The sequence below is a fragment of the Kogia breviceps genome, chromosome 2 (assembly GCF_026419965.1).
Source record: "Kogia breviceps isolate mKogBre1 chromosome 2, mKogBre1 haplotype 1, whole genome shotgun sequence".
In the NCBI taxonomy this organism is placed as follows: Eukaryota; Metazoa; Chordata; class Mammalia; order Artiodactyla; family Physeteridae; genus Kogia; species Kogia breviceps.
The window spans coordinates 90,119,058-90,134,715 of record NC_081311.1 but is presented as its reverse complement, the minus strand read 5'-3'; the positions used below and the strand labels follow the sequence as shown (position 1 = coordinate 90,134,715).

The 15,658-nt window shown below is 35.6% G+C and overlaps 1 protein-coding gene across 5 annotated transcripts in view; it reads right to left on the bottom strand.

Moving 5' to 3' along the window:
• Nucleotides 1-15,658, bottom strand: part of WDR33 (WD repeat domain 33) — a 104,037-nt gene that overhangs the window by 48,202 nt on the left and 40,177 nt on the right. For 4 of the 5 annotated variants that reach the window (XM_059052598.2, XM_067025794.1, XM_067025791.1 and 1 more), the window contains exons 2-7: nt 14,215-14,441; nt 12,691-12,759; nt 12,007-12,111; nt 9,440-9,535; nt 9,105-9,256; nt 7,336-7,433 (exon numbers count right to left, since the gene is read on the bottom strand). In XM_059052598.2, coding sequence (XP_058908581.1) covers nt 7,336-7,433; nt 9,105-9,256; nt 9,440-9,535; nt 12,007-12,111; nt 12,691-12,759; nt 14,215-14,418 — 724 coding nt within the window. In that variant the 5' untranslated portion in view covers nt 14,419-14,441. The remainder of the gene's footprint in view (nt 1-7,335; nt 7,434-9,104; nt 9,257-9,439; nt 9,536-12,006; nt 12,112-12,690; nt 12,760-14,214; nt 14,442-15,658) is intronic. The other variant, XM_067025793.1, reaches the window with a different exon arrangement.

The window sequence follows — 15,658 nt, the reverse complement described above, 5'->3', positions numbered from 1 at the left end:
TATAAAGCCATGATCCTCTACCATGACTCACAGATGAATTCAAAAGATTGACTACGGTTTGACTACAATTTCCTTGACCCCCTTCGGTAATTCTAGAAAAATAGGGTTGTTTTAGCATGACCTCTTCCAAATCACCAGTTTTCAATGGAAGCAGTAATGTCCCTTAATAAGCATTTTGTAAACTTTTCTTCTCAGAGCCTGTATGCGTGTGCACTGGTGCCTTTTTAAAATGTGTAGCGGTTATTATCAATGAAGTTCATTTCAGAAGAGTAAGAGTTAAAACTATTTATTAGAAAAAGCAATTAACAGGCTTTACAGGACCAAGACCAGCTACTCTAACCTTTGATGACTCCTGGTATTACTTTTGTTTAATAATATATAAAAAGTTTCCGCTGCAGATAAAACATTGAGCTTCCAGGTATGAAGTTTCTTGGACTCACCTTTGTACTTTGGTTCTGCACTCATGTTCATTTCCCTCAGTATTTCCTAATTGTTTTAATGTGGTAGAATACTTATGGTTTCCACCTTTGACAAAACAAACCTGGAAACTGAGTGGGGATTCCCACAAGCTGTCAAAGGGAGATGCCAGGTGCAGAAAATGCTCAAGGTTTAACTCTTGAACAGATAATTTAAAATGGAGAAAAAAATACATATGTAGCCTGAAAACAGCAACAACTCGGACACTTTTAAAGCCACATATCCTAAACTGGATCTCTACATGATGTCCGCACTTTTACCCACTCAGAACTATAGACAAAGGGGCATGCACTAGTTGGGGGAGGGCTCTTATAAAGCAGCACACTGGGCTACGTAGAAGCTCTACCTACCCCTGCTCAAAGGCACCTTGTGGTGGCTGGGTCTTCCTTGGGGTTCCCTAGAACCAGTGCAATAGTTAAAGACATCAAGTTAAAGCAGATAACAGTTCACTGGGCTAATGCAAGTCACATGGTAATCTAAAATCATGCTAAGAAGGTAAGCTTCTCTCAAAGAGAACTATATTAAATTATATTCAGCGGAAAAAAAACATAAAGAGGCCTCGGCAGGTTGATTTTGAAACGTAATAGTGTGTTCTGGACAAATTAAGACTATTTTATGACACAATCTGTAAAAAAGGATAAATGACCAAGAAACTACCATTTCTTCCTTTAAATAGAAATTCTTCGAAATTCTTCTTCTAGCCTCTTTATAACTAAAGAGATCACAGCATGGTACGTGCTTCTTAAGAAATTCCTGAGATATGATTTAAATCAAATTTTAAGATGGTTTTCAGATATATAATAAAAAAGTGAGTAAAGGGAAAAAAATGACTATGAAAAAAACAGTATTTGTTTTGGTATTTAATGTCCCTCATTGGCAAATAACTTATTTGTGGTGATACCATATTTTAATCATATACTTTTATTAAAGGATCTACTCACTAAAAATGAAGAAGCCAAAAGGGTATTATATATTTATCTACTTTTATCAGCTCTTTCCAAAGCTCCGAATTTTAACTTTAAAAACTATCAAAAACTTGATTAGCTGAGAAGCTCTATAAGAGGGTAACTAATTCCTCAGCAAATAGAAATTTAAGCCTCACTCAAAATAAACTGAAGCAGACAATTACAGAATATTTACTAAATGCAAAGATGAAAACTGACTGCCTAGATTACGAGTCATAGTGATTTGTTGCTGTCAAAAAACTGGAATCTTTATACACAAAAGAATGTCTGGAAATAACTCGACTCTTAATTATAACAGTGAATAAGACAGTAACAGTGTGTAGCACTGGCATCCCAAGAAAGCTAAGATCTATTTTCAACAAGTTTTTGCCACATTTGTGCAATATCTTAAGTGTAGAGTTAGAAAGGACAAAGTCCAGCATAAAAATCTAAAACAACTCCTGTAAAACTGTGAATGGACTACATAAAATGAATATTTCAGGACACTACTACACTAATTTCTTCAAATAATTTGCTTTAGAAGTAAATATTAAGTCTTCTTCCCTCTCATGATATAACCAGATAGTTATTTATCAATACATAGGAGAACCTACCACGATCCAGTCTGTTCAGGAGAGGAGAGGGAAAAGAGACTTAAATAAACGCTTCCTCAAAATAACGAATCACAGATAAAACAGGTGTCAATCAATATATATATGGGCCCACATGATTGTTTGGATGATTATATAAGATGTGCCTGAAGTACTTTTAATATTAAAACATGCTATGTTAGTAGAAGGAGTTATTCTGCTATAGGCTATTTATTTTAAAGGAAGCTGGGTGTTTGTTTTTTGTCTTGGAGAGAACAGAAAGGGTTTTGTGGAATGTTCTGTACAAATACACTAGGACCATTAATCATAAACTTCATGGTTTGCCAATTTTACTTTAAATAAGTAAAATTATTTCCAATGAAAAGCATCAGAGAGGACTTCCCTGGTGGTCCAGTGGCCCGCACTTCCACTGCAGGGGGCATGGATTCAATCCCTGGTAGGGGAACTAAGATTCCACATGCCGCACAGCGCGGCCAAAAAAAGAAAAGAAAAAAAAAAATCAGAAATTTTTTTGAACACTCAAGACTTTGTAAACATGTCTTTACACAGTTCAAAAACACTTTCTGAACCAAAAGATCTTTGCAGAGGAGTTTATCTCATTAAGAACCACAGCCAAATACAATCAGGCATGGATATGCAGAGACTTAGTAAAAATACTAATAGTATTCTTTTTCATAAGCTGTGTGTATGTACTCAGGGGTTCGTTTCCTCTCCATGAGTGCTATATTTTAAAACTGAAAATAGATCTTACCTCCTGACTAAGTCTCAGTACAACTCCTTATATCCATGTTCTATTTATATAACCTAGCTTATAACTCATCTGCAGTTTGAACTATTCATTGTGGTTTAATTTTTTTTGTTGTTAAATATACACTGAAAACCTATAGCCTATATGGATAACTTTAAAGAAGAAAGATAAAATAAACTTGAGTACCTTAATTCTCTCTACCCACACTTCTCTCCTTTCCCCAAAAAAAACTCTACAATTCTGTCATCACAGCTCAGGAAGACATTATTACATCCATGTCGATGATATTTTTAAAACATAAAAGAGGCAGTTTAACATAATGAATAAGAGCATGAACTCTGGAGTGAAATAACATGGGTTCAAATCTGAGCCTCACCTCTTACAAGTTATATTACCTTGGGGAGGTTTACTTAACTTTCTTGTACCTTGGTTACTGATTTGTAAAATGTGGAATAAACAGTATTTATCTCATTGGGTTACTGGTAAGATTAAATGAAGTACTTAAAATATGCCTGATACATAGTAAGTGTAATGTGTCAGCTACTGTTGTTAAAATCAAGAAGGTAAAACAAAATTAAAGCATGGTAAAGCTGGTAAACTGGATTCTTTTTAAGTTATATATAATATACATGTTATATACCATATAATATATAATTATGCTTCTCATTAAAATTTACTCCATATTCTTACTGATTCTACATTTTCAATCTTTCATATTTTCATTTTAGTCACAAGTGATCTGCTTCTAACTTTACACTGATAAAACTACACTTTTATTTTTTTTTAAACTACACTTCTAATACTCTCATGACTCTTCTCCCCTAATATCCAACAATATTGTTTGTGACAATATCTTACCTTTCCTACTAAACTTTAAGAAGCAGGAGGGTAGGAGGTCATCATACTTATTTTCTTTTAAATTTATTCTACCTAATAGCATGCATATAATATATGCTAATTAAATAAATGGATTTTAATGCCTCTATTTCTCTTGGAGTCAAGTGCATAAACACCTACAGGCTCATTTAGACTCATGTATTCCTGGTGCTTAAATGTTATTTTAAACCCAGTCCATAATTTGAGTGCTGCAATTCATACCAGAAAAGGATAAATGTGTATAAATTATGCTGATTTGCATATGCTTTGGAAATGGGTGGACATATACATGGTACTTCTCAATGTTGCAGTATATTCAATTTCACAAGTGTTTCCTTTTCCCATCTATGGACCAAACATTACAACTTCAAAGTAGCAAATCTGGCAATAGATCAATGCTCATTTTTGGTTAAAAATACTGATTATTTTCTCTTGTGTAACTTCTTTTTCCAAGAAGCATACAAACAATCTCAGTAAGGACACTAAAAAGCACCTGTAAATTCTGTATTCACAGGGATCCTGTAAGCTTATAGCTGAAAGACGGCATTAAGAAGACATGAGAGCTGTCTTCAAATACTTAAAGGGCTGCTATGTAGAAGAGTACAGACTTGATTTGTGTTCCAGAAGGCAGGACAAGTTATAAGAAAGTGGGTTTCTGATATAAAGAAAGAACTTTCTGAAAATTAGAGCTACCTAAAATTGAAAAAGAGATTCATGTGCGGTAGTGAATACTGTATCACTAAAAATGTTTTGTGAGTAGAAAACTGGTTTTGGGGAATGATGTAGAAAAATATTAGATAAAGAGTTGGACTACGTGATCACAAGCATCCCCTTCAATCAAAATGTTCTTGGATTTTCTTAACTTAATCCCAAGTGATGGTCTGATGACAACACTAACATGCCTTAGGAATATGCCTACCTGCCTGGCGTCACACAGCCTATGTACGCTACTTGACCATCACCCCCTTTTTATAGAGCAACTGACATTTTAGAGGCCACCCTATTTGCTTAACTCTGTGATCCACCTTTCTCTCTACGATCAGAACTAAATTAAGTTCACTTCAAATTTTATTTGAAGAATTTCACATCAACCCTTGAGACAAGTGGAGTTCCATCATCCCCTGACCCCCAAGCCACCAAGTGAAGAATAGGAAAGTTATAACAACATTGGTTTCATTATTTTATAATCATCTCTACAGTTCAGGAAATTTAGAAAAATGAGGCATGACAGAAAATGGATAATTGGAAAAACCCGTCTACTACACCAGATCCACTATCAGAACTACTACTTGGGTGGTATAATTAACTTGGCTTACTATATTTATACTTCTCATATACTCACTGAGGTACAAAGAAAAAAATCATGACCGTAAAGCAAATAGAATATTGTTTAAAGGAAGTAAAAAACATGAATAAGCTAGAATACAAATCCTAAAAGTACATGCAAGTTCATTATACTCCTGTGCATGTTTGAAATTTTCATAGTGAAAACTTAAAAAGAACACCCACATAAAAAATAAAATTCAACTCTCAGTATAGAAATGATATTGGTGTATTTTTTAAGCTATAAGAAGAACAGGTAATGATTCAGCATCCACATCATCCAAATCCACCTGGACTCAAATCTGAAAATATTTAACTGCTAACTAGTAACTCATGTACACTAAATTTCAGAAGAAAAGTTCTTAAGCACTATTTAGAAACAGTTTCATTACCAAAACTGAATAACACTTCATTGGAACCTGGGATTGAAAATGCTATTTTATAGCAGCTTTTCTTCTTCTTCTTTATTTAATCCAAGATGCAGAGTGGTTTTGTATCAGACTTCACAATTACTATAGTCCTAGGTCACTGTAAAATTAATGGTTTTGATCCTTTAGAATTACTTTCAATAAATAAAATTTGGTTTCCTCTACATTTCGTAGGATTTTCAAAGCTTAGAAAAAGTTGTTTCCCTTATCACTGTTTAGCAGCTAAACTTCTACTAACAGTGAGGAAAGATGCAACATTAGTGTAGCATTAGGCTAGTTGTCAAGTGACAGGATGCTAGTCCTGGCTCTGAGCTTCTTTTACCTTGAACATGTCACTTAAGCCTTCTGGGTCATGATGCTCATCCATACAATAACTCAGATTAGATGATTTCAAAGGCTCCATCTAGTTCTGAAGCTGTACAATATTATTACTTCATTGTGAGGACACCCCTTCACTATGACAGGTGAAGGTACTATATCCTTATGCTAGCTATCACAATACATTACTGTGGATAAAACCCACACAAAATGTGCAAAGCGAGGAATGTTTAAAAACTGTGATTAAAGGGCTTTCCTGGTGGCGCGGTGGTTGGCAGTCCACCTGCCGATGCAGGGGACACGGGTTCGTGCCCCGGTCCGGGAAGATCCCACATGCCGCGGAGCGGCTGGGCCCGTGAGCCATGGCCGCTGAGCCTGCGCGTCCGGAGCCTGTGCTCCGCAACGGGAGAGGCCACAACAGTGAGAGGCCCGCGTACCGCAAAAAAAAAAAAAAAAAAAAAAATTGTGATTAAAAAAAAAAATACTGACTTGAAATATGGGTTAAATATCAAGAATACTTAGCTTCTTGTCTAGACAGCATCGACACTATATGCTGTAAATAAAGCTCTGAAAAAGGTATTAAAAAACTTGTAAGTCAACCAAGATAACTAACTCCGCCGACTCTTGAACAAAAAGGGCAATCTCTGAATAGTAATTGCTTGACACCCAATGTCTGTGGCACCCATTCTCCCACCCTGCATTTATGTGTCAGAGGAAGATGTTACTTTTATGGCATATTGGAATGATGAGTATGCAACAGAATGTACGCCTTGTCAAATCAGTATAGGTTCAAATTAAGCACTTGAGAAAACTACCTTCCCAATTAATAATAAACTAATGAGATTTAGTTAAAAGTGTAAATGTTTTTTGTTTCAATGTTTGTATTGAATATATAAAACACACAGTTAATTTCCTTAACTTACTTTAACAGCACTGAATTCACATAAATGGTGTTGATGTACTGTATTTCAACAGCCCCACCTTAGGAAGTCTAAAACTAAGTTAATCCAAGTGAAAATACGGATTTCTTTTCTATGATAGAGTAATTCATAGATGTTAGTTTGTAATTATGAAGTCAATAAAAGTAAATAAAAATCCCTCCAAAGCTTAGTAACAAGTGGGCCATGTAGTACAAATGTGGTATACTGAAAAACCACCTCCTTTCAGAAATACCAATACTGAAAAGTATAGCTAGTGAGACCTTGGTTAATGCATATTGTAAAAGGCCTGCCAGGAGAATGTGAGCTATATAAATAAAATTATCGTGTCAGTATGTTGGTGAAAGCTATCCTGGGTACAAGGCAGGAAAAGGAATATAGCCCTAACGGATGCATACAGATAAGTAAGTAATTGGGAGGAGAGGGGAGAAGAAGGGGAACATGTGTATTTAATTTATAGCTCAAAGAATTCAAAGATAATATTAATAGTAAACATCTACAAAAATGATTGTGAACCAGAGAGTTCAGTTTTCTTTAAAGAGCCTGACTGAGAGGGTGTGTATGTAAAACAATTGAATGAAGATGTAAGCTGGTATTGTGGTATTGTGATGATTTAAACCACAAATGCCTTCCCTATTTAAATATTCCAATCAGTACTGTTAGTACACGTACCTCGGAGAATTCTTTCCTCATGGCAACGAAGAAAGTCCCAGATTCTAACAGTGCCGTCATCAGAGCATGTAGCAAATTTATTATCCGTGGGTGAGAAACTGTTACATGAAGACACACAGCAGGGGAAAGAAGTCAGCATTTAACAGATTATCTGTGCTTCTCAGACAGGGAAAAATAAAAACACTGTGCTGCGTTATAAACAGGAGAGGGAAGTATCCACAGTGAAGAAGCCCTTAAAGAGAATGTTGTCAGCTAACAAATGTATCTCATCAAAAGAAGAATTCAACAGAGTAGCTGCTTCTTAGTTTTCAATCATCAATATTCAGAGAACTTTATGAGTGTATTATTAGTACTAATGTTACCCACACTCCCCAGTATAGTATTTCCTATGGTACCAACAGAAAACATGGAGCTGATTTAAGTGTAAAAACTAAACAGATTCTATCTTTGCAATATTCCTGTAAAGTCTTTTAAATCACATAGGAATACTGCTCAATAAATTAGCATCAGCTTCTGCTTCAAACTTCATAAAAGTTTCAGACAGGCTGTTTAAAGACTGGTTGCTACACATCCTTACATATGACGTTTCTGATTTATGTAAAAGGTCTGTGGAAAACGTTCACACCTTCTTCCAGGCAAGCTATCCCATGAATGTTGCACTTTTTGAAGAAAACTAACATGGGGACCTTCTGACTGTTTAAAGCCAAAGAATATGCTTGCAAAGGAGGAATCCATTTTTTTCCTCCCTGTAAAAGACCATCAAGTTTCTCATCTAAGAACTCCCCTGAACTTCTGAACCCTTTGCCTAAGAAAGGACCAACTGCGAAAACTCAATGTATGGTCAGGACAATAAGGCAAAGTCTTTGCAGAAGCGTGTTTATCCAATAACTTTTGTTAAGATTCTGAAAGTAGAAACAAGTGACTGCAGTGGATGATGTTTCTATAAAGATGTCAACCTCCTCCCACATGTGGGTGGCACAACCGTAAAGAATGCTGCTTAGCTTTATTCTGAGGCTGCAGCAATTCTTCAGGCTTGTTTTTGAAACTTTTTTTTTTCCATTTCTACTATACATATCTCACTGATATGTAAAAATATACAACTCACTGAAAATATTTTAAACTCCCACTTATGATACATTTGCATTACTGTGTTATCAACAGTGAATCAGAAGGAAAGTCTTCTTGACATTGGTCTGCTTACAGTTTCAAAGCTTGAAAGAACCCACTCATTAATCCATTAATGTTTGCCACATCCAGAGTTACTTGTGAGAGTTTTTAGTCCTACTATACTTTCTTTTTGAAGTCGTGGCATAACCAAGCCAACCAGGTCTTCACTTAAGCCTTTTTTATCTTGTATTTTGTGTGAACTCTGAAGGTGTTTTCTGTAGGCTTTAGATTTTATTCAGTTGTATAATTAAAGACTGAATTCTTTATTTGGAATGAAATATTCTTGTCTTACATAGTAGGTAATAAAAATGAATAACGTATACACATTATTAACCATAAACGAAAAGAGAAAACCAGTGCAAAATGCGGCAGACAATACATCTCTAACATATTGCAAAGGCTGATACCGGGACAACACTACTTCAGAAAAGTGCCAGCAAAATGGTGAATGTGTGAAAACAAAGAAAAATATTGTGTTTATAGGGTGCAGAAAGTTTCCCAGAATCTGACAGAGCCCATGCATCTCTGCACCCAGAATACACTTAGAGAATAATTTAACCATGACAATAGGGACTACAGAAAATGGTATATTGTGTATAAACCTGGCCTCTCTAATCGCCTCCTTATGTGCCTGGAACATCTTGACGTTGTTCATGTTCGACTGCCAATATTTCACATATCCTCCGTGGTCCGCTGTCAACATCCACATGTCATTATGTGACCAAGTCATGGCTCTCACTGGGCTATCGTGAGCCTGTGGAAACATAAAACATTTGTAAACGTTATACAAAAGAATACGGAAGCCTTCACAGGAGCATATATTAACTCATAACAATAATCTGTCCAGTTGTAAGTTTAAAATGCCAAAAAAAGTAATTATATATCAAGTTCTTTACAGTAACACAGGATGATGCTACCATCTGATGATTACTGTTACCTGTAATATTGTTTCAAAATTGAAAGTGAGTCCATTCCACAAGGTGAACTCTCCACTAGACGCTCCAGTGACCAACCGTCTTCCTTCTGGAGTCCACTGGGGGAAAAAAAAAGACATTATACAAGGTCATGAATCCTCAACCTTAATTTTTAAAACACTTAGAAAGTCTTAATTTATAAAATATCCAATAACTGACATTAAGTGGACAATACTGACTTTCACTTAAGACTATAGCTCAGATTTATAAGCAAGTACTTTGTCAGAAAAGAACTTGTATTAACAGAGTGCAAGGAAAGCTCTAGCACTTTAGCTCATTAATTAAAAATAATAAGTGCATTTTAAATACCTGTTAAGTTACACACACCTAGGCACTCTAAAGAGCATTTCGAAACAAAATATGCAAAGACCTAATTTTTCTAGAATACATGGCAGACCAACATAAATAAGATGGTCAGTCACCAGAAAAACTCAAAGACTACATGTATAAAGGATTTGGTTTATTACAGCTGCTAGTGAGCCAATTCAGGCAAAAAAGTGACCAGTGCCTTATGAAAAAACAGTATTACAAACCAATTTAAGGACATCAAGGCTATCAAATTTTTCCTAGAAACTAAACATACAATATATACTATATACATGTATATATATATTTTTAAGTTCTTCGTTCACAGTATCAGGCAGTGACAGGTCTTATGCTAATTTAGTCTTTAAAAAAATGTAATACAGCAGAGGCATGACTAACAGAACCCCAATATTTCAATGTCACCATTTGCACACTGAAGGGACTCTGTGATATGTGCTAACAACTCAAAATGCAACATATTTTTTCTTACTTTTATTTTCAAGTTTCTATGGTAGATTACACGTTCATTTTCCTTAGATGTAAATACATGAAGTATCAATACAACAATCCTATTAGTAAAAAGTGTGACACAGAGTTGAAAAATACAAGTGTGTTTACAGGATGAGATACATGAAATGAAGTTTGTTTGGTAAATTTCACAGATATATATGACAAGCCAGCCTTTTACTGTTTAACTGCAGATCATGATTTTGATTATTATTAATAAAATCCTCCTACTTTCCTAGTTTCTGTTATCTGTTATGGATCCCAACCCAGTAAATACTACAAGCAATCAAACTGCAGACACAGGACCCACAGTGTTTGTCTTTAATACCTTGTAATTTGGACTTGCCTCTACTATGTGCAAATTTCTTAAGACCTTATAGCTTGATTCCCAAATGAGTTTACCCATCTAACAAGATACAGGACACAGAATGCTCAGATTTTATTCATTCCAAAAAGGTTTTGTGTTACGCTAACAAGGTATTAAAATTAGCTGCCATCATAGTCCTTTTGCCAAATTCCCTGGCAAACAAAATTACACTACATACTGGTTGGCTCTCCTAATACAAAAGCCATTCAAATAATGTTTCTTTACTAATGGTTTCTACTGTAATAGGCCTCTGAAGCAAACAGGAGGCCTAAGACTGACTACCACATTTGCATGGAGCTCAAGCCAGAGTCTCTTCCAGCCCCTCTCAGTTCTCCCGGCTGTCTATCACAACTCTCTAATAAGAAGACCTGCTTATTTTGCTCATTTGCCACAATGTTTGCCATGACTGTCTTTTCTCTGTCCCATTATTTTTTTCAGTTCTTATTTGCTCCACTTTGACTACTAACTTTCCTACATTTCTGGACTTGATATAATGCTAACCAGCCAAGTGCATTCTTACTAGCAAACCACAAAAAAATGATTATACCATTATCTATGGAAATATTAACAGGACACCTGGGAGACAGAGATGGGAAGACTTTTTTTATTGCAAACCCCTTCAAATTTTAATAATTTGAACCATGTTAGTATATTATTTTTTTTTTTTTTTTTAATTTTTTTGTGGTACATGGGACTCTCACTGTTGTGGCCTCTCCCGTTGCGGAGCACAGGCTCCGGTCGCACAGGCTCAGAGGCCATGGCTCACAGGCCTAGCCGCTCCGCGGCATGTGAGATCTTCCCGGGGCACGAACCTGCGTCCCCTGCATCGGCAGGCGGACTCTCAACCACTGCACCACGAGGGAAGTCCTATTATTTATTTTTGAATTATATTTTGAAAATTTTAGTGAAAATGTATAGAGTACCTACAATGTACCTTCATGGAGCTGGAGCTGACAGTTATGGTCTACCATTGGTCTTCAGCTCTTCTTAGGTGTTTTCCTTCCTAGTAACCCTAAGTTTTCATTCGCCTTGAGATGCTGCTCTCTAAACAGTAACAAAACATTCCTATTCAAGAGCAAGTCAAACACCTGCTGCAATATATATATCCATGGCCAGCTCAGAGAGAATTCTATGGAAATTGCAACATGAAGAAAAGCAATCCAAAAGTACTACCTTACTAAATGTGGATATAGTAGATAAATGATTGGATATTTCAAAATAAAAATACAAGCAATACACTGATTTTTATCCCAGATATACATTTAAAATAATGTTTAATTTTCTTTGCAAATATATTTGCAGGCTAACTCAGAGTTAATTTTTCCAAAAATTATTAAACAGAATACTTACCCTAACAACAAATACTGGACACTTTACTTTATTTGTTGATGTTCGAACAAACTTTGTTGTTACTGCATTCATAGGATTATTCAACATCCCAATAGGTGGAACCAGCTACAAAAAAAAGAAAATTGGGTTTAAAGATCACAAACAGGGCATAAACCAGGGACATGACAAGGTAATTACTTCAACATTTAAAGACAAATTCAGGACCATATAGGACTTTCAAAACACTATTATAATAGATTACAATTAGTCTATAGTAATCAAATGAAGAAAATGGAGATACAGGAAAGTTAAATGCCCATAATTACTAAATAAACAATAAAATCAAGTGCCAGATTTCCCCCAATTACTTCTCAAAGTCAACACAATTAAACGCATTCATAACAAGCCAAGTTTAAAATTAACTTTCCTGTTACAGAGACTATGAGGCAGTGCAATCTTTTGCTGGACACCGTTTTAAACCCCAAATCAAAAGTTCACCCGTCATCAGATTAAAAGGAAATTTGAGATTAAAAAAAATAATAACCCATGGTTTACACAGATATGTTATATTATTCCTTTAGGAATGTTTTATTTTAATTATAAAAATGTAAAAAGAAAAGTCCATGTTTGAATTAGAGATCCCATAGTTCAAATGTCCAAGCAAAGAGGTTTCTATTAAGCTAGCATGACATATCTTATACTTACATCATTATAATAACCTGCATCAGGCTGAATTGCCCGCATATCTCTCTGGTCTCTTTGCCATATTCTATTCTGTTAAAAATAAATAAATTAATCAATCAATCAATTAATATATGGTCTAATTATACTCAATTTGAAACATAAGTAAATACTTACAAAACGCAAGCTGTCGTTAAATGGGGAAAAGAGACAAAAACTTTTTCATTATGTTCTAAAACATAGATAATAGTGTATATCTTAAGAGATTTCCCCTCTTATCTCACTGACATTGCTTAGAATTTCCCTCCTTTCTTTACTCATATTATGCCCAACCAATCAGCCAAGATGCTGCTGACCCCAACACATTCTCACTGACCATACCTTAGTAAACAGAAAAAGGACAAGGGGTAGACAGACATTCCCAATTCCTTCAAAATCCTCAGCAGCAAAACAATTCCTCTTATCTTGGTGTTCGTTTTCTTAATTCCTCCCAAACTTTCCTAGTCTAGTTTTCCAACTGAAACACCTGAAAAAGCCTAAATCTGTCTTTACCTCTGAATGAATATTTTTGCTATGTGCCTGCAACATACTAATTATGCCCAATATGCACAAAGGTCTTTTAACAACTTGTCTCAGGTAATGAAAAGCAAATTTTCTTCACAGGAGGCAGAGCAGACCAAAACCTGATTAACGTAGAGTTAGCAATGAAAAAAGCAAATCACAGCGGCTTAAGACAAGAAAGGTTAAGGCAAGTAAATAAAGAACTCAAAGGGGAGATATGTCAAGCTGACACAGGTTTAGGCAGACCCCTACTCTGACTTTATGTGTCGTGTCAGAGTTGGTTTCATCCTGTAAGACTATAGTAGGTGCTCAACCCTCTAAGTAAATAGACCCCTCTTCCCTGAGTGGCTTAGAGAGTCATGTTCTGATGCCAGTGTCTTGGACATGCAAGTCACTATTCTGAATACGTTCTAATACAAATATTCCTATGTTGGTAATCTCTTAACATTTCGTATACACTGTGGGTTTAACAAGTGTTTTGTTTTTGTTTTTGCAGTACGCGGGCCTCTCACTGCTGTGGTCTCTCCCGTTGCGGAGCACAGGCTCCGGATGCGCAGGCCCAGCTGCCATGGCTCACGGGCCCAGCTGCTCCGCGGCATGTGGGATCTTCCCGGACCGGTGCACGAACCCATGTCCCCTGCATCGGCAGGCGAACTCTCAACCACTGCGCCACCAGGGAAACCCTAACAAGTGTTTTAAAGTTGGTCTAGTTGGACAAAAGTACCCTCTTCTGAAATACAGTGTGAACCTTTAGAACAAAACCTATTTTTAAGTTGGAGTCTAATAATTTTTGAGATTATTCATGCATGCAAAGAGTTTAAAAAAAAAAAGTACTCTTTTGTTATTGAGGTGATTGGTCTCAATTGAAATTCTACTTCATCCTACTAATTCAAAAAACACAGGTATACTCATTACCTGCATTATAAAATCTTTCTTCTTTTTAAGAAATCAAAGTTTGGTCATCTGAAGTACATTAACTGGACTTACCTCCAAATACTTAATTACAGATGGATTATAGTCTATGGTTTTTCGGTTTACTGCTTTTCTCATTCGTTTTCCATCAAAGGTAAGCTGTTGCATTGCTTGCTGCTGTGCAAAATCAGGTCGCTTATAAAATAGCTGTCGAGGTGCCTGGTGTTGGAACCTTGGCATATGGAAAAAACGAGGAGGAGAACCAATTTCTGTAGCCATGGTGATGTTTTCCTTCTAGGACACTAGGGTAAGGAAAAAGTACTGTCACTACAAATATATGAGCACTGTAACACTGCCTGAAAATATTTTTAAATGAACATTTTTTTACACTTCTCCTCTTCCTTTTCCTAATATGCACCATTTTTAGCTTTTAGTCAACCTATTTCCAAAATGAACTATTAAATTTAATGGCAGAGACCAGTTACACATTTGAAAAAGCTCAATTCACAGAATAAATGCTAATAAGTATTTGTTGTAAAATTTAGCCTGATGGAAGGAAAAATCACTGTTTGTAACAGCTTGGGGCAACTGTGTTGTGTGCGTGTGGGGTGGGTAAATTGTGGAGGGTAAGGAAGGTAAAATCACTGAGAACTGTTCACATTTTTAAAATGAAGTTTTCATTAGATGTTTGATAGTAAAACACATCATTTTAAGTTTATCCTAAGACCTCCATTTTATACTAGAGTCACTAAAAAATTTTAAAACCTGACATTTTGTCCTTTTAAATTTCCTAGGACTAGTGTAAAAAGTGGAATAAACTACCTTACTTCATATGAATGCTAAAAGTATGTGTATCTAATTTCAGGCTCAAAGTAACTACCATAGAAAGTTATTTCTCAGTATGTGGATTTACATATTTATAAGGCAATATTAAGCTAACATCTGAAGAAAAAAATGTTAAGAGCTTACAGTTTTTCAACTTTAGTGTTCTCCAATTAAACTTACATTCCAATAATACAAATATGCATGATTTAAAACCACATTTTCAAGCATATTTTAAAAATCAGATCATGAAAAAAAAATCAGACCGTGAAAAAACACATAAAGGGTGTTATAACCATTTTGGTATTTTTGTTTGAAAAAGAGGAATGATTAGACTCTCCATTATTTTTCTATATTCTTACATTTGCCTTTCTTCATTCAAGACACTAAATAAAGGACCTGAAAATAAATCTCTGATTTCCTCTGGATGAAAATATTCTTAGTACTAGCTAATTCACCCTTGTCCTTTTAGTATCTCCTGAAACCATTTAGTAATGATAACCGAAGGGAAATGGAGCAGGAGGAGGGGTGGGGGTGGGAGATAAGTCCTGACTCCCACGACACCAAAAGTTAACAGTGCAATTAAACGTGCATCTAATACATATTACTCCCACTACTCTGGAGCAGTCCCATAAGACCCCTGACAAATGTTCATCTGTAATGAGATGAGACACATTCTCAGGCTGTGTGTATATTA